Source organism: Nicotiana tabacum, chromosome 1 (genome assembly GCF_000715075.1).
Source record: "Nicotiana tabacum cultivar K326 chromosome 1, ASM71507v2, whole genome shotgun sequence".
In the NCBI taxonomy this organism is placed as follows: domain Eukaryota; kingdom Viridiplantae; phylum Streptophyta; class Magnoliopsida; order Solanales; family Solanaceae; genus Nicotiana; species Nicotiana tabacum.
Genome location: NC_134080.1, coordinates 15,472,966 through 15,496,830, shown reverse-complemented (window position 1 = coordinate 15,496,830; position 23,865 = coordinate 15,472,966). Strand labels below are relative to the sequence as shown.

At 41.1% G+C, this 23,865-nt stretch overlaps 1 protein-coding gene across 1 annotated transcript; it reads left to right on the top strand.

Annotated features, from left to right (window-relative positions):
* Positions 1-18,781: 18,781 nt before the first annotated feature.
* On the top strand, positions 18,782-20,212 carry LOC107780220 (expansin-A7-like). The gene is made up of 3 exons (XM_016600757.2): positions 18,782-18,993; positions 19,123-19,432; positions 19,696-20,212. Exons 1-3 carry the CDS (start codon positions 18,822-18,824, stop codon positions 20,006-20,008), a joined length of 795 nt encoding a protein of 264 aa, XP_016456243.1. The 5' UTR covers positions 18,782-18,821; the 3' UTR covers positions 20,009-20,212.
* The last annotated feature ends 3,653 nt before the right edge of the window (positions 20,213-23,865 follow it).

Genomic DNA, 23,865 nt, shown 5'->3' with positions numbered 1-23,865 from the left:
TTCCCTTTTCCTCCCCTGGAGGAGTCACCTCGGCTGGGTTGTTTAGCACCTCTTCCTCGTTGTTTTACCATTGTCTGCAAACAAATACATCTAACATTATTAGTTGAAGAACATGCAGTGAAACATGTGACTAAATTAAAATTGCAGAAGCAAAATGAAAGTTGCAGACACTGCTACAGAACTAGGCACCGCGGATTGCACCATCAGGAATGCGGCCGCATTGGAGGCATTGCGGACCGCACTAAGGCGACCGCGGGCCGCACTGAACAAAACCCCAGGAAGGGTCTTCTTTGAATCTCACACCGCGGTCCACACAAAATGGGGTCGCGGCCGCGGTGGGCCAGCGCAGACCGTACAAAAGTTACCGCGGCCTTGCTGGACACAAGTTGTTCCTCAGTCATTCAAGCATCGCGGACCGCGTGGAAGCGTAACACGGACAGCGTTAGGGCACCGTGGACCGCGCTAAGGCGATTGCGGGCCGCACTGGGTTAGGTTCAGTGAGTAAGCTTGGGATTGCATGCTTTTGTTCTATTTTTGTTCAACTTTTTACCCCTACTTGTCCCTACTCATGTACCCAATCCTTAGTTATTTCAAACTAACATGGAAGCTACCCTAGAATAACAATTCGACGACCATTGTGAAGGCAAAGAAGTTACAGACTAATGGCAAGCAATTAAAATTAAAAATAAAAGAGTAATAATCAAAAATGCATGAAATGTTATCAGGATTATGAAGAATGAATGCAATCTATCCACACAAGCAAGAATCTCAGTCTTGGACGGGGATGAACAGTAGAATTAGGGTTCTGGTTTTCCAATTTGCAAAAAGGGTAAAATGAGACCCTTGGTCTCTATTTATAGAGCCCCAGTAGGACCCGTACTTACCTACCAGTGCGGCCTCACAAAAGTGACCGCGGACCGCGCTGGGTTTATTTGTGTGATCCCTCATTGATGAAACCTACGCGAACTTCACAAACATGTATCGCGGCCGCGTCAGCCCACCGCAGACCACACTAACTTGACCGCGTCCGCGGTGAAGAACTTTAGAGGGTCCCCCTTTTGACTCATGCCAGTGCGGACCGCACAAAATGCACCGCCGCGCTGGCAATCTTCAGAGACTATGCCATTTTCCAACTTTGTTTTGCACTGCTTCAACACAATCCCTGCAACATCTCATAAACAGTTAGCTCAAAAATCCTAAGCTACACATGGGTTGCCTCCCAAGAAGCTCCTGATTTAACGTCGTGGCACGACTCATGTTACCACTACATCACTTTAGATGAAGAAGCGCCACTACGTGGCTGCCATCGAACTTTCTGAGATAATGCTTGACCCGGTGACCATTGACTCTGAAGACTTCACCATTTTTGTGTTTTAGATCAAGAGCACCAAACGGGGTCACGAACACAACTTCAAATGGCCCACTCCACTTTGACTTGAGCTTACCCGGAAACAGACGTAACTGGGAATTAAACAAAAGAACCATATCCCCAACTTTGAACTCCTTGCCCCGAGCATATTTGTCGTGAAGGTACTTCATTTTGTCCTTATACAAGGACGAGTTGGAGTATGCATGGAATCTAAACTCATCGAGCTCATTAAGTTGTTCAACCCTCAGATTTGCAGCAACATCCCATTCTAAGTTCAACTTCCTCAAGGCCCACATGGCCTTGTGCTCCAATTCCACTGGAAGATAGAAAGTTTTCCCAAACACCAACCAGTACGGGGACATACCAATCAGAGTCTTGTAAGCTGTCCGATAGGCCCAAAGAGCATCATCCAATTTTTTTGACCAATTGGTCCTATTTGCATTTACAATTTTAGACAAGATACTCTTAATTTTTCGGTTGAAGACTTCCACTTGACCGCTAGCTTGAGGATGATAGGGGGTGGTTACTTTGTGATTAACTCCATATTTGGCTAGCAATGAATCAAAAGCCTTGTTGCAAAAGTGAGATCCCCCGTCACTAATTATAGCACGGGGAGTGCCAAACCTCGTGAAGATACTCTTTTAAGAAATGCCACAACACTCCGGGCTTCATTGTTGGGCAAAGCCACGTCTTCAACCCACTTGGAAACATAATCTACCGCCACCAGAATGTAAGTGTTTCCACAAGATCTCATGAAAGGACCCATGAAGTCGATGCCCCAAACATCAAAAATGTCTACCTCGAGAATTGTATTGAGGGGAATTTCATCCCATTTTGAAATTCCGCCGGCTCGTTGGCATTTATCACATCTTTTGACCATATCACCGGCATCTTTAAACAAAGTAGGCCAATAAAATCCGCAACTAAGCACTTTAGAAGCCGTCCTCGCCCCGCCATGATGGCCACCATAGGGTAAGGAATGGAAAGCTTCCAAAATACCCAATTGCTCATCCTCTGGGACACATCGTCGAATCACACTATCAGTGCAAATCTTGAACAAATAGGGCTCGTACCAATAATAATCCAAGCTATCCCACTTGAGCTTCTTCCTTTGGTTAGAAGAGAGCTAACACGGGATGATTTCGGTAACAAGATAATTTGCAACATCGGCGAACCACGACATTCCACTCATTGACACCACAAGGAGTTTCTCGTCAGGAAATGTATCATTGATCTCAAGGCCGTCACAAGGCCTCCCCTCCTCCTCCAAACGGGACAAGTGGTCTGCCATTTGATTCTCACTACCCTTCCGGTCAACAATTTCTAAATCAAACTCTTGAACAAGAAGAGACCATATCATCAATATTTCCTTTGAATCTTTCTTGTTCATCAAATACCTAAGGGTGGCATGATCGGTGTGCACAATAACTTTGGCCCCCATAAGGTAAGGACGGAACTTTTCCATAGCAAAAACAATAGCCAATAACTCCTTTTCGGTGACTGTGTAGTGTCTTTGAGCCTCATTCATGGTCTTGCTTGAGTAGTACACCAGGTGGAACATCTTGTTGATCCTTTGGCCTAAAACCGCCCCCACCGCAACGTCACTAGGGTCGTACATGAGCTCGAATGGTAAGCTCCAATTTGGTGCAGTGATGATGGGGTTAGCTGTCAACTTTTGTTTAAGGAGCTCAAAAGCCTCCATACATTTCTCATCAAAAATAAACTTGACATCTTTCTCTAGCAACTTGCACAGCGGGTTAACTATCTTAGAAAAATCTTTGATGAACCTCCGGTAGAATCCCGCGTGCCCAAGAAAACTCCTCACCCCTTTGACAGAAGTAGGGGGAGGAAGCCTTGAAATAACCTCGATCTTGGCCTTATCCACTTCAATTACTCGCTTCGATATCTTGTGACCCAATACTATACCTTCTTCTACCATAAAATGACAGTTTTCCCAGTTTAGAACAAGGTTGGTATCTTCACACCGAGCCAACACTCTATCCAAATTTACCAAGCACTCCTCAAAAGAATCCCCAACCATGCTAAAATCATCCATGAAGACCTACAAGATATCCTCCACCATGTTGGTGAAAGTAGCCATCATGAAACATTGGAATGTCGCCGGAGCATTACATAATCCAAATGGCATTCTGGAGAAAGCGAATGTGCCATAAGGACATGTGAAAGTCGTCTTCTCTTGGTCCTCCGGGGTAATGAGAATTTGATTATACCCCGAGTAACCATCCAAAAAACAATAGAAAGCCCGGCCCACAAGACAATCAAGCATTTGGTCAAGGAATGGCAATGGGAAATGATCTTTTCTAGTCACCTTGTTCAGCTTCCGGTAATCCATGCAAACTCTCCAACCCGTCACTGTCCGAGTCGAAATAAGCTCATTGTTGTCGTTGGTCACCACAGTCATTCCACCTTTTTTCGGTACACATGTCACTGGAGAAGTCCATGAACTATCAAATATGGGATAAACCACACCTGCGTCAAGCCACTTGATAACCTCTTTCTTTATTACTTCTTGCATAGCCTCATTTAGTATTCTTTGATGCTCAAGTGAATGCCTCGCATCCTCCTCCAATATGATTTTATGCATGCAAAAGGCGGGTCTTATACCCCGAATATCAGCTAGAGTCCATTTGACTGCCCTTTTTCGCTTTTGAAGAACCGCCAAGGTGGCCTTAACCTACATGTTAGTAAGGCAAGAAGAAAGAATGACATGTAAAGTAGAATTTGAACCCAAGAATTCATACCTGAGGTGTAGAGGAAGTGGTTTCTACTCCAACACCGGTGGCTCCTCAATCGATGGCTTCGTTGGTGGAGTTTTGCGGGTTTCAAGATCTAAAGATAGCCTTCTAGGCTCATAAGAATATGAACCCATACCATGCAATGCATTCATGCACTCCACTCTACTAGCATCATCATTGACATCCATGTTAAGAAGCACAACCTCAAGAGGATCTTCAACATTGATCATGGAATTTGTGTCATCCACTATCACAGCTGTGACAATGTCCACAAAAGAACACACCTCCGTGCTATTTGGTTGTCTCATTGATTTGCAAACATGGAATACCACCTTCTCATCTCCCACTCGGAATGTCAACTCACCCGCTTCAACATCAACCAATGCCTTCCCTATAGCCAGGAAAGGTCTTCCAAGAATAATCGGCACTTCAAAATCCACCTCACAATCTAATATGAAAAAGTCAGCCGGCAATATGAATTTATCAACACGGACAAGAACATCATCGATTATGCCTTAGGGTCGCTTCATCGATCGATACGCCATTTGAAATCTCATTGAGGTAGGTCAAGGTTTCCCAATTCCCAAAGTCTTGAAGACCGAGTACGACATCAAATTAATACTAGCCCCCAAGTCACAAAGGGCCTTTGCAAAATCCGCACTTCCGATGGTACAAGGGATAGTAAAAGCTTCGGGATCCTCAAGCTTGGTTTCCATTAAATGCACTATGGCACTCACTTGATGAGTCATCTTAATTGTTTCACACTCCATCGACCTCTTCTTTGTAACTAAATCTTTCATGAACTTCGCATACCCCGATATTTGCTCAAGTGCCTCAACCAAAAGGACATTGATTGTGAGGTCGTTCATCATGTCAATGAATTTTTCGAATTTATTGTCACTCTTTTGCTTTGCTAACCATTGCGGATAAGGTGGAGGTGGCCTAGGCAAAGGTGCCTTGGATTTTTGTACAACCGACTCGGGCATGTCAATCACGTGTTCCCTAGATGGGTTCACGGCATTTTGAGTCTTTACCTCGGCCTCATCATTAATATCAATCCGCATATCATTGTTTGCATTTTGATTGACCACATCATCAACAATCAAAGGTACATCATCATCCCCAACATCTTCATCCATAACATGCTTTTGCATTAAGGCATTCACATCACCGCCTCTCCCACTTCTTGTTGTAACCACTATCACATTATTATTATTCCCACCCTTCGGATTCACCACCGTATCACTTGGTAGAGCACCCTTGGGACGAGTATTGAATGCTTGAGAGATTTGGCCTAATTGCACTTCCAAGTTCCGGATAGATGTGTTATGCCAAGCTAGTTGGGTCTCAGAATCTTGGTTCTTTTTCATCATTTGCTCGAACATGCTTTCAATTCTCCCCATATCACTTCCGAACGAACTCGGACCTTGAGAAGGAAAGGGGGGTGGGTTGTTCGGTTGTTGGTACATGGGGGGCCTTTGAAAGCTTTGCCCCCGATTACCTTGGTTCCCGCTATTGTTCCACCCTCCTTGATTATTGTTGTTGCCCCAATTATTGTTACTACCATTCCAATTTCCTTGGTTGCTTTGATTACCCCAATTGTTATTTTGGTTATTGTTATTTCAATTACCTCCGCCTTGTTGTTGATTGCCCTAATTTCCTTGAGGACGCCATTGTTGATTTGAAGAGTACCTCTAATCCCTTGGTAGTTGTTGACATATTGGACCTCTTTGCTTTGATCATCATAGTACTCATTTAAATAACCACCACCATCATTGTTGTTGTCATATTGTTCACAATTACCTTGAGGTTGTTGTCCTCTTTGCCTCCTTTTCAACATAGAAACACCTTCCATTGCATTGACTTGGTGCGGGTTTTGGACTTGTTGCAATTGCGCCTTAGCCAATTGATTCATAGTTGTTGTAAGCTCGGCGATGGCTTGGCCATGATCGTGCAATTCCTTGTGCAAATGGATGACCGCAGGGTCACCTTGGGTCACATTTGCTCGGCTTTTCCATGCCGAAGAGGTGTCGGCCATTTCATCAAGTACATCACATGCCTCTTGGTAAGAAAGTTTCATAAAGTTCCCTCCAGCCAATTGGTTCACAATGCATTGATTCGTGGTGTTGATGCCCCGATAAAAGGTTTGTTGAATCATAGCCTTGGTCATGTCATTATTAGGGCACTCTTTCACCATTGTTCTATATCTTTCCCATATCTCGTGTAAAGGTTTCGTTGGCTCTTGCTTGAAAGCTAGAATTTCATCCCGAAGAGCTGCCATATGACTTGGAGAAAAGAACTTGTAAATAAATTTGTCCGCCAATTCATCCCATGTTGTAATAGAATGATTGGGGAGCCTTTCTAACCAATCCAATGCTTTACCCCGAAGAGAGAACGGAAAAAGCCTCAATCTCAACGCATCCTCGGAAACGTGTGTCTGCTTACTACCCGAGCATGTATCTACGAACCCCTTCAAGTGCTTGTAGGCATTTTGATCGGAGGCACCCGTGAAATACCCTCTTTTTTCGAGCAAGGTCACCATAACATTTATGATTTGAAAGTTCCCCGCTCGGATTCGGGGAGGAACAAAAGCACTGGAGTATCCTTGATTTGGTAAAACTCTGGGAGCCACTCTCGGTGGAGCTGGAGGAGGGTCTGGAATATTATTGTTCTCATTTGCATTTACATTGACATGTCAGCCTCTCCGTGGAACTTGAGGTAAGACCTCATCTGGTTCTAGATCCTCTACCTCCTCCCCCGCTATCACATTGCCGAGAGGGTCATTTGCATTAAGAGCCATTGTACCTGATTGATCGACACAAACAAAATTAGTAAACAAGAAGGAAAGAGAAGCAAAACACAAAACTAACTAAACAGATAGTCAACACTGTAAGCTCCCCCGCAACGGCACCAAAAAGTTGATCGATGCCGACTCGACACTACGCTATGGTAGGAAGAGCGGATCATAATAGCTTTTACCCAAATAGAGGTCCAGGATCGAATTTCCACAGGGAGCTAGTAGTGGAGTTGTATTTTCTGTCTAGCCTAGAGTTGCGGTTGTGCTTCTAATGTCACTTCAAGCATCTTTTGAGTTTTTGTATTTATAACTACTATTATAAAACTACGGATTAAAGCTAGATTATGCTAGGAGAATATTGCTAAGTTGTAATTAATGGGAAGGAAGAGCACTAGGGTCGTGGCATTACCTTGGTGGCTAATTGACGGGTAGATGTTACTTAGGTTCGATTGACTTATTTGGGGCTTATGCTATAACCGTTGCACAATTTTACCCACTCTCACACCTCTCGGTAGAGAGAGTGATTTTGCCCAATTGACTCTCTCGAGACCAATTGGGTTGGAAAATTAGACCAAGCAACTAGGGTTCAAGTAGGGTGATTACTCTCTCGAAATTTGTTTTTTTTCAATTCGCTAGGCAAGCGCCTAGGGCTAGTTTTTTATTAAAAATAGAAAAGTAAATACAATAATTAGGAAATTGTCATTGTCTTCCTTCAATGAATGGAAATAGACTTTGCACTCTAATGTAACGTACTATCAAAATTGAGCATAATACTCAAATTGATATCACATTATGCCTACTAAAACTTTGTAGTTGTCAAAATAGCCTAGGTGAGTCCATGTCGACGTTGTATCTCCAGTCCAAAGCGTCCCAATTCTAGAGTTAAATTTAATTTGCGTAAATAGCCCCTTTTCAGCAACTTCACGTAGACTCCACCAATTTGGTAGCTCGGTACTGTAGCATACAGCACTGTAGCATACAGCACTGTAGCATACGACACTGTAGCATACGGTTACTGTAGCCAGCCAGTACTGTAGCACGTGATCATGTGATGTCCCCTTGAGATTCCCACACTATTGAGGGGGCCAAGGTCCTTGGCATTTGCACCCAAAGTAATGCACATGCCTACAAGGTGCTTGTCTGCATTATCAACTTCATTGTTTGGTATTTGAACCCATGCTTCACATGCTTTTGCTCCTTTTGATACATGAGTTTGTATTTCCAAAAAATAACCAGCATCATGCGAATGTCTTGATATCCTTTCCATGTGCTGCAAACTTTTCCATTGCATTTCCAAAAGAATGTTGGTGCAAACTCCATTGTTACTATCCAGACATTCTTTTGCACCTGCTTCTTGTAGGTCCCCTCTTTTGTAGCTCCTTGACCGAGTACTCTCCAGCATCCAAAAATCTTGAAGTAAATTGGTGCTGCCTATTGTTTTGCTCCAGATCTCTCGTTAATTTGAGGATGTCTGCATATGGTTCCAAATGACACGCTTGGAATAAAGAAAGATAAAGTTGTGAAGCCCATGATGCTGCGTGCAATGTATTAAAAATACAGACGAAGCCCAGTACTGAATTTGCCCATGATGCATCGTGCATTGTAATAAACTACAGGTGTGCGTTGTAATCCCCATGCTCATGCCTTCTTACTTCCTTCAAAAGTCACGCTCACCCCTTGCGATGATGAAGCATGCGTGCATTTAAAGGAGCTACTCCTCGTGGGTTGCAATGTTGAACAGCGTGCTCCAGCAGAAGCTGTAACAAGCAACATGCGTTGCAAGAGGTCCCAAAGAGAATGCTTTAAAATAATAAAAGGTTGTGAGGCATGCTTGAACATTTGAATGTGGAATCCCAACGCCTATTCTTTTTGGAACTTCATGCACGCTTCTATGCCTTTTGATAGCCTCGAGAGCTCCCTTTTAGTATTGAATCTGTAGCTTCCCAAGTATGCAGGCGTGCATATGCTCCAATTAAACATTGAAGAGAGTGATTTTGCCCAATTGACTCTCTCGAGACCAATTGGGTTGGTAAATTAGACCAAGCAACTAGGGTTCAAGTAGGGTGATTACTCTCTCGAGATTTAACCCGTTAATTGGGACTATCATTTCTCATGAGTCCATCCTAATTCCTTGTTGGGTCAATTTTGAGGTCATAGACTCTCTTTCTCAAGAAGAGTTAAACCCACAAAGCTTGAATCAGTATTTGCAACCACCAATTCTAAATTAAATCATAAAATCAACCCAAATAACAAACACTCATAGTCAATCTAACCCTAGATGGCAACATCCATCAATTACCCACAATAGGGTTGAGCCACAACCCTAGCTAATGGGTTTAGCTACACATAATTAAAGAAGAAACTGAAGAAATAGATGAAGAACTACACATATTAATTAATTACTAAGAAGAAACTGCAATAATCTATTGTTAATGGGAAGCAAATATGCCAAAAATGGCTACAACACCAAGCGCAACTGTTCTTCTATTCTCAGATCTGACCGCCGTTTAAAAAAATAGTAAAATGTTCTATTTATACTAGGCTGGAAAAACTAGACAAAAATACCCCTGTGGTGTCAGTGCGGGCCGCACAAAATGGATCGCGGCTGCACTAGTTCTTGGGCTTCAGTTGTTTGATGACTTGAACTGGGGGATGCAGACCGCGTGAGAGTGTACAGCGGCCACGAAGGCAACTGACGCGGTCCACATAGACGTGACCGCAGACCGCATGAGGAAAAATGCCCTTTGCTGAACCCTATGAACGTGGACCGCGTGAATCCTACTGCGGTCACGTGACCTTATGCTTGAAAATGTCCAGTCTTTGGACCTCCTAGTATGGCCGCGGTCATTGTTACGCGGTCCGCACTAGGCCCTTTTTTCTTCACTTCTCTTGGTCTTTGATACTTGAGCAGGTTTCACTCCTTTTTGAGCTGATCTTTGACATTTCGTCACTTTGTCAATCAACCCTGCAATCAAGCACAACTTGTGAGCATTTTGGGACTATTTTTGTATCAATTTATACTTAGAGCATAGGCAAGTAGGGACATAAACACTTTAAAATCCTAACTTATCAAACACCAGCCATCTCTCAGGCTGGAGGAGGAACCCAGACTCCTACTACTTTCACTCTGGATCAGATGGCTCCCCAGTTTCAGACTCTAGCAGCTCAGCCAGTTGGAGCAGTTCAGCTGGGTGTAGTAGCTCAGACCGGTGATGGAGCAACTATGTTTGTCGATGCTCTGTGGAGATTGGACATGTTCACCAAGCTCTTCACTACCACTTTCAGCGGTGCATCTTTTGAGGATCCCCAGGATTATCTAGACAGTTATCATGAGGTTCTCAGAAACATGGGGATAGTGGAGATCAATGGGGTTGACTTTGCTACTTTTTGCCTATCTGGATCCGCCAAGACTTGGTGGAGAGATTATTGTTTGGCTAGACCAGTCGGATCACCAGCTTTGACTTGGGAGCAGTTTACTCAGCTATTTCTAGAGAAGTTTCTCCCTATCACTCAGAGAGAGATCTATCAGAGGCAGTTTGAGAGTCTCCAGTAGGGTTCTATGACTGTCACTCAGTACGAAACTAGATTCATCGACTTGTCCCGTCATGCTCTTATCATACTTCCGATGGAGAGAGAGAGGGGGTGAGGCGATATAGGGAGTGAGATTTCTTTTCAAGAGGCGGCCAATGTGGCCAGGAAAGTTGGGATGGTTCTATCGCAAGGAGGTGGTCAGGGGTCTGACAAGAGGACTCATCATTCAAGCAGATTCAGTGGTGCCTCATCTGGAGGCAAGGATTCGTTAGGTAGAGGCCATCCTCCAAGGCCTTTTTAGTCAGCACTTCAGGTTTCTCACGGTGCTTCAGGTAGCCGTGGTTCTCATATGCAGTATTCTAATCAGCAGTCCTACAGTGTACCACTAGCTCCTATCAGTGCACCATCGCTCTAGAGTTTTTGGGGTGGTCATTCAGGTCGCTAGGGTCAGTCTCAATTTCCTCCGCCGCAGCACTCAAGTGGATGCTTTGAGTGTGGTGAGTATGGTCATATCTGGAGGGCTTGTCCGAGATTAGTGGGTATTCAGTCGCAACAGCAGGGTTCCCATGCTATGGTTCAGGCACCAGGTGTTCCACCGCACGCACCGCCAGCTAGGGGTGGGGGTAGAGGTGTTAGAGGTGGATGTAGAGGTATTAGAGGTGGAGTTCAGGAATTTAGAGGTAGAGGCCAACCAGCAGCAGGCCTTCCTAGAGATGTAGTTCAGGGTGGAGGGCCCCAACCCCAATATTATGCTCTTCCAGCCAGGCCTGAGGCTGAGGCTTCCGATGCAGTTATCACATGTACTGTTCTGGTTTGTAGTAGAGATGCTTCGGTTTTATTTGATCCAGGATCTACATACTCCTATGTGTCATCTTATTTTGCACCGTATCTGGTCATGCCTAGTGATTCCTTGAGTGCTCCTATATATGTGTCTACACCGGTAGGTGATTCTATTATGGTAGATTGAGTCCATCATTCGTGTATAGTTGTGATTGGGGGTCTTGAGACTCGTGTAGATTTGTTACTTCTGGACATGGTTGATTTCGATATCATATTGGGGATGAACTAGTTATCACCTTACCATGCTCTCTTGGACTGTCATGCCAAGACTGTGACCTTAGCCTTGCCGGGTTTACCTCGTTTAGAGTGGAGAGGGACTCCTGGTCATTCTACCCGTAGTGTTATCTCGTATATGAAGGCTCGGCGTATGGTCGAGAAGGGGTGTTTGGCTTATTTGGCATATGTTCGTGATTCTAGTGCCGAGGTTCCTTCTATTGATTTTGTGCCTGTTGTTCATGAGTTTCCTGAGGTATTTCCTTCAGACCTGTCGGGCATGCCACCCGATAAGGATATTGACTTCTGCATTGATTTGGCTCCGAACACCCAGCCCATATCTATTCCGCCGTATCATATGGCCCCACTTGAGTTAAAAGAGTTGAAGGGGCAGTTGTAAGACTTGCTTGAAAAAGGTTTCATTAGACCTAGTGTTTTGCCTTGGGGTGCGCCAGTGTTGTTTATTAAGAAGAAGGACGGATCGATGAGAATACGTATAGATTACCGGCCATTGAACAAGGTTACAATCAAGAATAAGTATCCATTGTCAAGGATTGATGATTTGTTTGATCAGCTTCAGGGTGCCAAGGTATTTTCGAAGATTGACTTGAGATCTGGCTACCATCAGTTGAGGATTAGGGCATCCGATGTCCCTAAGATAGCTTTCTGCACTCAGTATGGGCATTATGAGTTCTTGGTGATGTCATTCGGGTTGACAAATGTCCCAACAACTTTTATGGATTTAATGAACAGAGTGTTCAGGCCTTACTTGTATTAGATCGTGATAGTCTTCATTGATGATATTTTGATCTATTCCCGCAGCCGGGAGGAGCATGAGCAACATCTGAGAGTGGTTCTTCAGACTTTGAAAGATAGTCAGTTGTATGCTAAGTTTTCAAAGTGTGAGTTCTGGTTGAGTTCAGTTGCAATCTTGGGTAATGTTGTATCAGCAGAGGGTATTCAGGTAGACCCGAAGAAGATAGAGGCAGTCAAGAACTGGCCCAGACCAACATCAGCTATAGAGATCCGGAGTTTCTTGGGTTTGGCAGGCTATTATCGTCGCTTTGTGGAGGGGTTTTCATCTATTGCAGCCCCGATGACCAGGTTGACCCAGAAAGGTGCCTAGTTCAGGTGGTCGGACGAGTGTGAGGTGAGCTTTCAGAAGCTCAAGATAGCTTTGACTACAACACCAGTGTTGGTTTTGCCCACAGGTTCAGGGCCATATACAGTTTATTGTGATGCATCTCGTATTAGACTTGGTGCGGTGTTGATGCAGAAAGGCAAGGTCATTGCCTATGCTTCGCGACAGTTGAAGATTCATGAGAAGAACTATCGAGTCCATGATTTGGAGTTAGCAGCTATTGTTCACGTGTTGAAGATTTGGAGGCATTATCTATATGGCGTGTCATGTGAGGTGTTCACAGATCACAAAAGTCTGCAGTACTTGTTCAAGCAGAAGGAGCTAAATTTGAGGTAGAGAAGGTGGTTGGAGCTATTAAAAAACTATGATATCACCATCTTATATCATCCGGGAAAGGCCAATGTGGTAGCTGATGCTTTGAGTAGGAAGTCAGCCAGTATGGGCAGTCTTGCTTACATTTCGGTCGGTGAGAGACCGCTTGCTTTGGATGTTCAGGCTTTGGCAAATCAGTTTGTGAGGTTGGATGTGTCTGAGCCCAGCCGTGTGTTAGCTTGCACAGTCTCTCGTTCTTTATTATTGGAGCATATCCGAGATCGGCAGTATGATGATCCTTATTTGTGTGTCCTTAGAGATACGGTGCAACACGGAGGTGCCAAGCAGGTTACATTGGGAGATGATGGAGTTTGAGGCTGCAGGGTCGAGTTTGTGTGCCTAATATTGATGGGCTCTGGAGTTGATTTTAGAGAAGGCCCATAGTTCCCGGTACTCTATTCATCCGGGCACCGCAAAGATGTATTAGGATTTGCGGAAGCATTATTGGTGGAGGAGGATGAAGAAGGACATTATTGCATATGTGGCTCGGTGTTTGAACTGTCAGCAGGTTAAGTACGAGCATCAGAGGCCTGGTGGTTTGTTCCAGAAGATTGAGATTCCTGAGTAGAAGTGGGAGCGTATCACTATAGATTTCATTGTTGGACTCCCACGGACTCAGAGGAAGTTCGATGTGGTATGAGTAATTGTTGATAGGCTGACCAAGTCATCACATTTCATTCCGGTAGCAGTCTCCTATTTTTCTGAGAGGTTAGCTGAGATCTATATCCGGGAGATTGTTCGTCTTCATGGTGTGCCCATGTCTATCATTTCGAATCGAGGTACGCAGTTTACCTCGCATTTTTGGAGAGCAGTTCAGTAAGAGTTGGGTACACGGGTTGAGTTGAGCACAACGTTTCATCCTCAGACGGACGGGCAGTCCGCGCGGACTATTCAGATTTTGGAGGATATGCTTCGAGCTTGTGTCATTGACTTCGGAGGCTCGTGGGATCAGTTTTTGCCTTTAGCAGAGTTTTCCTACAACAACAGCTACCACTCGAGTATCCAGATGGCTCCTTATAAGGCTTTGTATGGTAGGCGGTATCGGTCTTTGGTTAGATGGTTTGAGCCGGGAGAGGCTCGGTTATTGGGTACGGATCTAGTACAGGATGCCTTGGACAAGGTCAGGATTATTAAGGATAGGCTTCATACAGCTTAGTCCAGGCAAAAGAGTTATGCTGATCGTAAGGTTCGTGATTTGGCCTTCATGGTCGGTGAGTGGGTATTGTTTCGGGTGTTGCTTATGAAGGGCGTGATGAGATTTGGAAAGAAGGGCAAGCTTAGCCCTAGGTTCATTGGCCCGTTTGAGATTCTTGATCGAGTGGGAGAGGTGGCTTACAGACTTGCGTTGCCGCCGAGCTTATCACCCGTGCATCCAGTGTTTCATGTGTCCATGCTTTGGAAGTATCACGACAATCCATCCCACGTGTTAGATTTCAGCACTGTCCAGTTGGACAAGGACTTGTCCTATGAGGAGGAGCTGGTAGCCATTCTAGACCGATAGGTTTGTCAGTTGAGATCGAAGAGTTTTCCTTCTGTTCGTGTTCAGTGGAGAGGTCAGTCTGCTAAGGCATCGACCTGGGAGTCCGAGTTCGATATGCGGAGCCGTTATCCCCATCTTTTCCCCGACTCAGGTACATCCTTCTTATGTCCGTTCGAGGACGAACAGTTGTTTTAGAGGTGGAGGATGTGATGACCCGAAAGGTCATCACTTGTGTTAGAAACAAATTCTGTATTTCAAGGCCTCAAAATCTCCTTTTTACCTCACCTCGATTTGCGTGCATGGTCCGGATCTATATTCGGAAAGCCTTTTATGTGAAAATATGAGAAATAGAGATTTCTAGAATTAAAATTTGATTATGGTTGACTTTGGTCAACCTTTTTGAGCAAACGGACCCGGATCCGTGTTCCGACGATCCTGGGAGGTCCGCAGTAAAATATAGGACTTGGGCGTATGCCTGGAAATAAATTCCGAGGTCCCAAGCCTTAGAAATCAGTTTTTGAAAGAAATTGTTTTACTGAATTATCTATGAAATAAAGAAAAGAATTTATGTTTTAAACCATTGGTATCGGGCCCGTATTTTGGTTCCGGAGCCCGGTACAGGTCTTATATATGATTTAAGTTGAGCCTGTAAAATTTGGTAAGAAACGGACTTGAAATGACGTGATTCGGAACTTTAGTTATAAAATTTGGAACTTTGAAGGTTCATGAGATTTTCTTTGATTTTGGTGGTAAATTCATGGTTATTGATTTTATTTTGAGGATTTGATTGTACGAGCAAGTTCGTATGACGTTTTTAGGTTGGTGTACATGTTTGGTTTGGAACCCTGAGAGCTCGGGTGAGTTTTGGATAGGTCGTAGAGTGAAATTTAACTTAGGAAATCTGCTGGAATTTTTCAGACCTGCAGGCTTCGCAATTGCGATAAACCGGCTGGGAAGGGAACCTTCGCAATTGCGAAGCTTATGTCGCAATTGCGACCTTAGCAGGTATCGCATTTGCGAATGATAGTTCGCATTTGGGAAAAAGGCAGAGTTGGGCATACTTTGCAATTGCGAAGCCTTTGCCGCAATTGCGAGTTCGCATTTGCGAACGTATCATCGCAATTGCGATATCTGCGACCTACAAATCTATAACTTAGCCAAAAATCCTTCATTTTTCAAACACTTTTAAAACCAAAACACTCTTGGGCGATTTTTCAAAGACTGCTTCTCTTCCAAATCTATTGTAAGTCATTTCTAACTCGTTTTCTTCAATCTTTAACATCTTTTCACATGATTTCAACTCAAAATCAATGATTTTCATGGGGGAAATTGGGTGTTTTGGGTAGAACTGAGGTTTTTCAAATTTTGGGGATTTGGACCTCGATTTGAGGTCCGATTTCAAAACAAATTATATATTTGGGTTCGTGGGGGAATGGGTAATCGGGTTTTGGTTCGAACTTTGGGTTTTGACCATGTGGGCCCGAGGGCGATCTTTGACTTTTTGGGAAAAACTTTAGAAAACCTATTTTTATGCATTGGAATTTATTCGTTTAGCATTTATTGATATAGTTAAGTAACTTGTGGCTAGATACGAGCGAATTGGTGGTGTAATCAAGAGGTAAAGCGATAGTTGAGTCTTGAATTATATTCGTGGCATCGAGGTAAGTGTTTGGTCTAACCTTAGCTTGAGGGATTAAGAGTCGAGTCCTATTTGCTATGTGCTACTTGTTGAGTACGATGTATAGGCATGGTGACGAGTATCTATACGTCGTTGTCAAGCATGCTCGTGAGTCTTAAATTGAAGTCGTTGTGTTCTTAATAAGTACTACAAATGTCTAAGTTGTTGATTCTCTGTGTTGGACAAGAATTATGATTATTCTCATGGAAATTACTTATGGTTGAGTAATGGTGCTAGATGAGGTTCCTTTTGTGAAGTTAATTGTTGGAACAAGTTTGGTTATAGCTGATTCCCTTGCCGGGACGTATTTACTTCTTACTGTCGTTTCCCTTGCCGGGATATTGTTGTTCCCTTGCCGGGATATTGTTGGTTTCTTATTGTTCCCTTGTCGGGACTCTTTTGTGATTGGTGTTGAATCGTATATTGGGATCGGGTTGCACGCCACAATAATATTATATTTGGATCGGGTTGCACGCTGCAACAGTGATATATGATATAGATCGTGTTGCACGCCGCAACAGTATTTTTATGATTTGGATCGGGTTGCACGCCACAATAGTAATATATTATATTTGGATCGGGTTGCACGCCGTAACAGTGATATATGATATGTATCGGGTTACATGCCGCAAAAGTATTTTTATGATTTGGATCGGGTTGTATGCCACAACAGTAAAGAATGAAAGTGGACATTGATTTGTTACTGTTTCCTTATTCTTTCTGCTACGAATTTTAAATTGTTCTTTATGCTTTCTCCTGAGTTACTGTTGGTAAATGATATCCCCCACAGCATGTCCTTTTCCTATCTTTAACTGCTAGTTCCTTTATTATTACTTGCTACGTATATATGCTTTAACTGCATAAATTTGTTTGGTAGTCTGGTCCTAGCCTCGTCACTACTTTCCGAAGTTAGACTAGGCACTTACCAGCACATGAGGTCGGTTGTGCTGATACTACACTCTGCACTATGTGCAGATCCTAGAGCAGCAACATTCGGACCTTAGCTTGGGTGACTGCTTTCAGTCCAGTCGGAGATTCCGAGGTAGTCCTGCAGGTGTCCGCAGGCATTGGCGTCTTCTCCTATCCTTTAGCCTGTTTCTTTACATATTTCAGAGACAGTATTGTAATAAATCTTTCAGACTTCTATTTGTAGTATTCCTAGACAGTCTGTGAAATTGTGACACCAGTTTTGGATAGTTTATTTGTATGGATTGGTATTGGTGTCTTTCTTAACTTATTACATTTTCGTCTTCCGCTTATTAGATTTTTCGCTGTTTATCAATTGTTGGTTATTAATTTTAAAAGGACTAAAAGGTGAAAAAGGTAAATATTTCAAATGGTTGACTTGCCTAGCTTTCACTAGTAGGTGCCATCACAACTCCCGAGGGTGGGAAATCCGGGTCGTGATAAAAAACTCTAATAATACAGATACAGAGAATATCCACTAGAATATTCTCTTCAAAATCTAGTCACAAAACTAGCCGTTATTACTCTATTTAAGTCGAGTGCTAGCCCTCAACCTTGATCTATGTTGACTCCTCGACCCTGTCTTTCATCTCTTATGAGATCACTTCGACCTTGAACATGCCTTTTTGCCGAAGTCGTTATGTGATACGTGGCAGTCCTTGAAGGCTCGATCTCTTAGTGCTGATATGGTCTAAACTTAAACTAAGATAATTTTTAGCCCATACAGGGGGATGAAAATTTTGAATTTCCTTCTTTGACAAAGGGACATTGTCCCATATTGGAGGAGGAAAAGAGTTTTGATGAGTATATATACAATTGCACTTCATCTAGCTCTTAAAGAGTTGAGAAGAAGGAAAACTTCATATCGTCGTCGTCGCTCGACTTCAGATAAATTATCTAATTGATTGATTAATTTTTTGGACTAAATTTATTTGTTATTATTAAGATTAGTATAATACAGCTATTTCTATAACTCCATTTTTTGATTTTCCTGTTAGAATTTAAATTTGGTAGTTTGTGTAAATGGCCGTTTTATAAGTTCGTTAAGGAAATATTGTGAATTTAATGGACTCAGATAATTTTCTGCTTCTTCTACATTTCTGATTTTACTTTGTTCTGTATTTTTAATATATTTTTTAATACAGATTGATATATCTTCTACTTGCCACGTATCCATGCATACCAAAGTTTCTCCTCTTATTATTCTTTTATTTAATTAATTATTCCTTCTACACTTCAAGATTTCTTGAAGTTGTTTGTCGGATGGCCAATGCAACTAATCATATCAAAATTCAAGGATTTAGAATCAAATTTAAGTTCAATGTCAGCCTACATTTTCCGAACATTTTTATATTGAGAAAAAAGGAACCTAGAAAACAGTACGGAGGGCTAAGTACAAATACCACAAAACCTGCCCGCACGTTGCTATAAAGCAAATGTAACAGACCTTGTAGTTTGGTTACGTGCCATAAATTAAAGACAAATAAACTCAATAATAAAACAGTTGACTTAAGAGCCTAACATGTTCGTGGGGGCACGAAGGCTCTATTTCTAATTACCCCTTAGACACAAACTATATATATAAAAGGTCTAAATTACAAGTCAATTAAGGCATACAAAATTGTGTGAAGTGTAACATTCTATTCCTTAGGAAAGAGCTAAAGAGAAACAAGCAACAATGGCATCTTTCAACTGCAGATGGAGATTGAGTTTCTTCCTCATTACGACAATGGCACTTTTTCATCAAGCAATAGCCTCTGGCTACTATAGCACCCCTAAGTTTAAAGCCATGCCTTGGAAGCTTGCTTATGCCACGTTCTATGGAGACGAGACTGCTTCTGAGACAATGGGTGCGTTACACTATAATCAATCAACTATCCCTCGATTCCAAATTAATTCAGACAGTTATTGAATTTTAGCTTGTTGTAGCAGGTAACCTACCTAATTTTTCAAGTACCTAATTCGACTCGTTATTGCAGGTGGAGCTTGTGGATATGGGAATTTGTTCAATTCTGGTTATGGAACAGCAACTGCAGCATTGAGCACAGTGCTATTTAGCAATGGATATTCATGTGGGCAATGCTTCCAAATACAATGTGTGAAGTCTAAATTTTGCTACAAAGGATTTACCACCATTACAGCCACAAATCTCTGCCCACCCAATTGGGCCCAAGACTCCAACCATGGTGGCTGGTGCAACCCGCCACGTCAGCACTTTGACATGGCTAAACCCGCTTTCATGAAAGTTGCTCAATGGAAAGCTGGCATTGTCCCCGTTATGTACCGCAGGTATGTCTTTTACAACACGTAAAACTACATTGATAATATAAATTATGTTTTTTTCTAAATCAAGATTTAAGAATCAATGTTACGGACGAGTGAGCTTGCTCTAGTAGTATAGACCTCCATCATTAACTAGTAGGTTGAAAGTTCAAGTCATGTGATTTTAAGAAATTCTTCTTAAATATTTGAACTTTTGTCCCTCTAAAGGTAATCTTGTATCATTTCTTGCATCTCTAATTAATATGGTGTTACTTTCTTGTGATTTGCAGGGTACCTTGCATTAAGAAAGGCGGGATTCGGTTCGCATTCCAAGGAAACGGTTACTGGTTATTGGTATACGTGATGAACGTCGCTGGAGGGGGCGACGTGGAAAGCATATGGGTGAAGGGAAGCAAAACAGGGTGGATGAAAATGAGCCATAATTGGGGAGCATCATACCAAGCATTTGCAACACTTTCAGGACAATCTCTTTCATTCAAGCTCACTTCCTACACAAATCATGAAACTATTATAGCTTCTAATGTTGCACCTTCTAATTGGCATGTAGGCATGACTTACCAAGCCAAAGTCAACTTCCATTAATCATGCAATGAGTTACATATTGGCTAATGCGAATTAGTCGGGCTAGTAAATTTTGAATATCTTCCTTCTAAGCCCTTCTGCCCGTCTTCGCTATCCCTTTTCCCCCTTTTACTATCTAGGCGCCCTTAAAGGAGCGGTGCTTCTTCCTACAAAAGTCTTGCTGTAGATATATTTTACAGCAGTCTTTTAAGTTTTATTTTTGCTATCTTGTACATAGTCTTTCACTGCTGAAAGGAATGTACATTTTTTGTAATGCTGAAATAGAACAATAATATGATCGAATTGTTACTATACCATTTTTTCCGAGATTTGCATGGCTAACTTTTTCTTATGCTTACATGCCGTACGTAGCAGTCCAAATAGTGAAAAATAAAGACATTCATTTAATTATCTCATAGCTAACGAAAGCAAATTATAGCTATAATGGACGAATATTCTATCTTTTTATCTCCTCTAATCATAGGGAGAAATTCAAAAATAGTCAGATTTACAACCGGTCGTTCAAAAATAGCCAAGTTTCAAAAGTAATCGAAATTTAGCCATTTTTTATGTAAAGATAAATCTGAGCGAAAATACTATTCAAAACCCGGAAAATACGTCAGCATATTATATTGAAGTTCCAGCATAAGTATGCTTGAACTCCAGCATATTATACTGGAGTTCCAGGATAAGTATGCTGGAACTCCAGCATAATATGATGGAGTTCCAGCATAAGTACACTAGAACTCCAGCATAATATACTGGAGTTCCAGCAAGTATAATTGTCCAGTATAATATACTGGAGTTTGGAGCACCGGTGCTCCAGTCTCCAGTATATTATACTGGAGTCAGCAAAGTATACCGGTCCAGCATAATATGCTGGAGTTCATACACAGGTGCACCGAACTCCAGTATATTATGCTGGACCGGTCTCTGTTGCAGCAAAATAGTAACTATTCACATATGACCTCTAATGTTTTTTTTGAACCTTCTTGATAAAAATCCTGGGTCCGCCACTGCCTTCAAACAGGGGCGAACCCACGTGGAGTCAAGTGGGTTCATATGAACCCGCTTTATCGAAAAATAACACTGTATATATAGGTATATTTTTGTTGTTTTCGGACAAGTAAAGGTATAAATATAATTTTGAACCCACTTGAAACAAGTAAAATGCCTAGCCTGTTGGTAAAGAGGGTTCAAATTTTCCACATGGTCCTGAGTTTGAAACCAGCTATTCACATATGACCTCTAATGTTCTTTTTTGAACCCGCTTGATAAAAATCCTGGGTCCGCCACAAGGAAAATTATTAAATAATTCAGAGTGAGGTGTATGAGAATTGAGAAACAAAATCAAGCTTAATTATCTAATTCCCCCGCGCTTAGTACGATTTTCTTTTTATACACTGAATGTATCCATTATAAAAGTCAAATATCATTTAAAATACTTGAGGATCTAATCATCTATTTGTAGCATAAGAATTTACATACAACATCACTTTCTCGTAACTCGATTTATTATACCTTAAACTTGAACTAGCTAGTCGAGATATCAACATGCACCATATTCTTAAAATAAAAACTTACAACATGAGATGAAATCAGAACTAGGGGTACATAGATCGGGTTGGTTCGGATTTTACAATTATCAAACCAAACCAATTGTGTCGGATTATTAAATCTAAAGACCAAACCAAACCAATAAAACTCGGATTTTTCACTCTCGGTTTTTCTCGAATTTTCTCGGATTTTCGGGTTTTTCGGGTTTTTCGGGTTTTTCCGGTAATATCTTCGTAGAACAAAACATATTATGCTCAAAATATTTCTTTAATCCTAGAAAGATACAACTATATAAAGTATTTTTCAAGAAAATAATACGAAATATGAGATGTGTAATGACATTATCCTAAAATATTCTACAATAAAGATAATAAAATTATGCAATATGAATATTGCTAATTAAAAAGCCATAATAAAAATATGCATAATCTAAAAGTACTAAGTCATGCTAAAATAAGTAGACTAATAAGGGAGTATTAATTACATGACTAAACGCTAAAGAAAAAATAAAAATAGGCTATGCATTTTTATTTAAATTATTGTAAAATAAAAAATAGATATTCAATACATTCCCGTTCGTAATATTGAATTAAATCTCTTTTTCTAGCATTATTTAATTTACTAATATTAATAGCTATAAAACTTATTGGAACATTCAAAAGTTCTAATAAGTCCAACCTTGAAATAATACCTTAAAAGATAAAATTATGAATTTTTTTAAGAAATATTTATAAATTAGATCACAATAAGTATATTTATATATTAAATATATCTAAAAATTTTATATATGTAATGTCGGGTTGATTTGGTTTCGGTTTGACTTTCTTTAGTTAAAACCAAACCACCAAACCAATTATGGTCGGGTTTTTTTTCCAACACCAAATCATATTCGGGGTTTTTTTCTCGGTTTGACTCGAATTATCGAATTGGTACGATTTATCGGTTTCTTTTATACACCCCTAATGAGAACCTAAATAACTAAGTCAAGAGCTCCGTAATTGATTCAAGACAAGGTCGTCAAACAATGGTTGATTTTTTTTATTTTGAAAGAATAGAAGTATTCAATCTATTGAATGGCTCCTTGCCACGATCAAGAATCATCCATTGGAGTGGGAGACGGTGGCGAGTGAGAATTGAACCAGCAGCCTCGTGATTACTTAGATATGCTTTTAGGCTAACCCAAATAACTGTCTACCTTACTACGTAAATTAAAAATAGCCGATAAATGTATAATATATGCATAATTTATGTATTATATATGTATAATTGTGTATAATCAATGTGTAATTAATATGGTCGGTATTTGTGTAAAAATTCCTAAATATAAATATATAAAATTATAAAACATATTTTACTTTATATGTACAACATAATATATACCTGAACCCCTTCCACCTTCTAAATCTGCCTAGGAGACATGTAATGAAACCAAAAGATAGAATATTTTAATGCCATAAGGTAACACAAAGAGACTTTTGTCTAGTTGCCCTTCATCTCACTCATTAAGCACGCCTCTTTCTTTTGGGGTTTCCCTTTTTTGACATGAATTGCCATCATCATATCCACACCCCCAAAATCATTCCTCCAGCCTTTTGTCACCTGACTCCACGCCCCACCCCCAACCACACACCCCTCCTCTCTATTCTTACATTATATTTCAACCCCCCAAAACATAATTTGAAAAGTTGCATTACTTTCAAATTATATGTTAAAGTAACAGCTCATTTTCCCTCAAAAAGTTTGAAAGAAATAAAAGAAAACTAAAGTTAGTCAAAACTTCACCACAAAGTATACGTTTACACAAATATTTCTTCCGCCTTAATTTATAGAACCTATTTGATTGGACATAGACTTTTTTTTAAAAAGAAACTTTTGAACTTGTGGTATAAAATAAGGCAAATATACTTTGTGTAACTATAAATCATTACATAAAGGTAAATTATTTTCAAATATAAAAAAAAGTTATTCTAATTTTTTGCATGGACTAAAAAGAAAATATATTCAAAACACATGGAATAGAAACTTTATTTCAAGATTATGGCCCCTAGTCTAGCTAAGAATGGGGAGAAGTCGAAAAAGGAAAAGAAAAGAAAGAAACACACTACTATAGATTTATATTGCCTGAAAAACACATATTATGAAAGAAACATCACATAGTACTTTCTCTTTTCTCCACCTTTCTCTCTGCCCCCTAAGAAAGCCCATAATCTCCATCCTATTTTCCATTTTCAAGTGCAAAAAAGCCTCTCTATTTTCCTTTTGATGATCAATGCTAGAAAAAACACAAGAATCTATACTTCATTAGGCAATTCCTTCTTCAG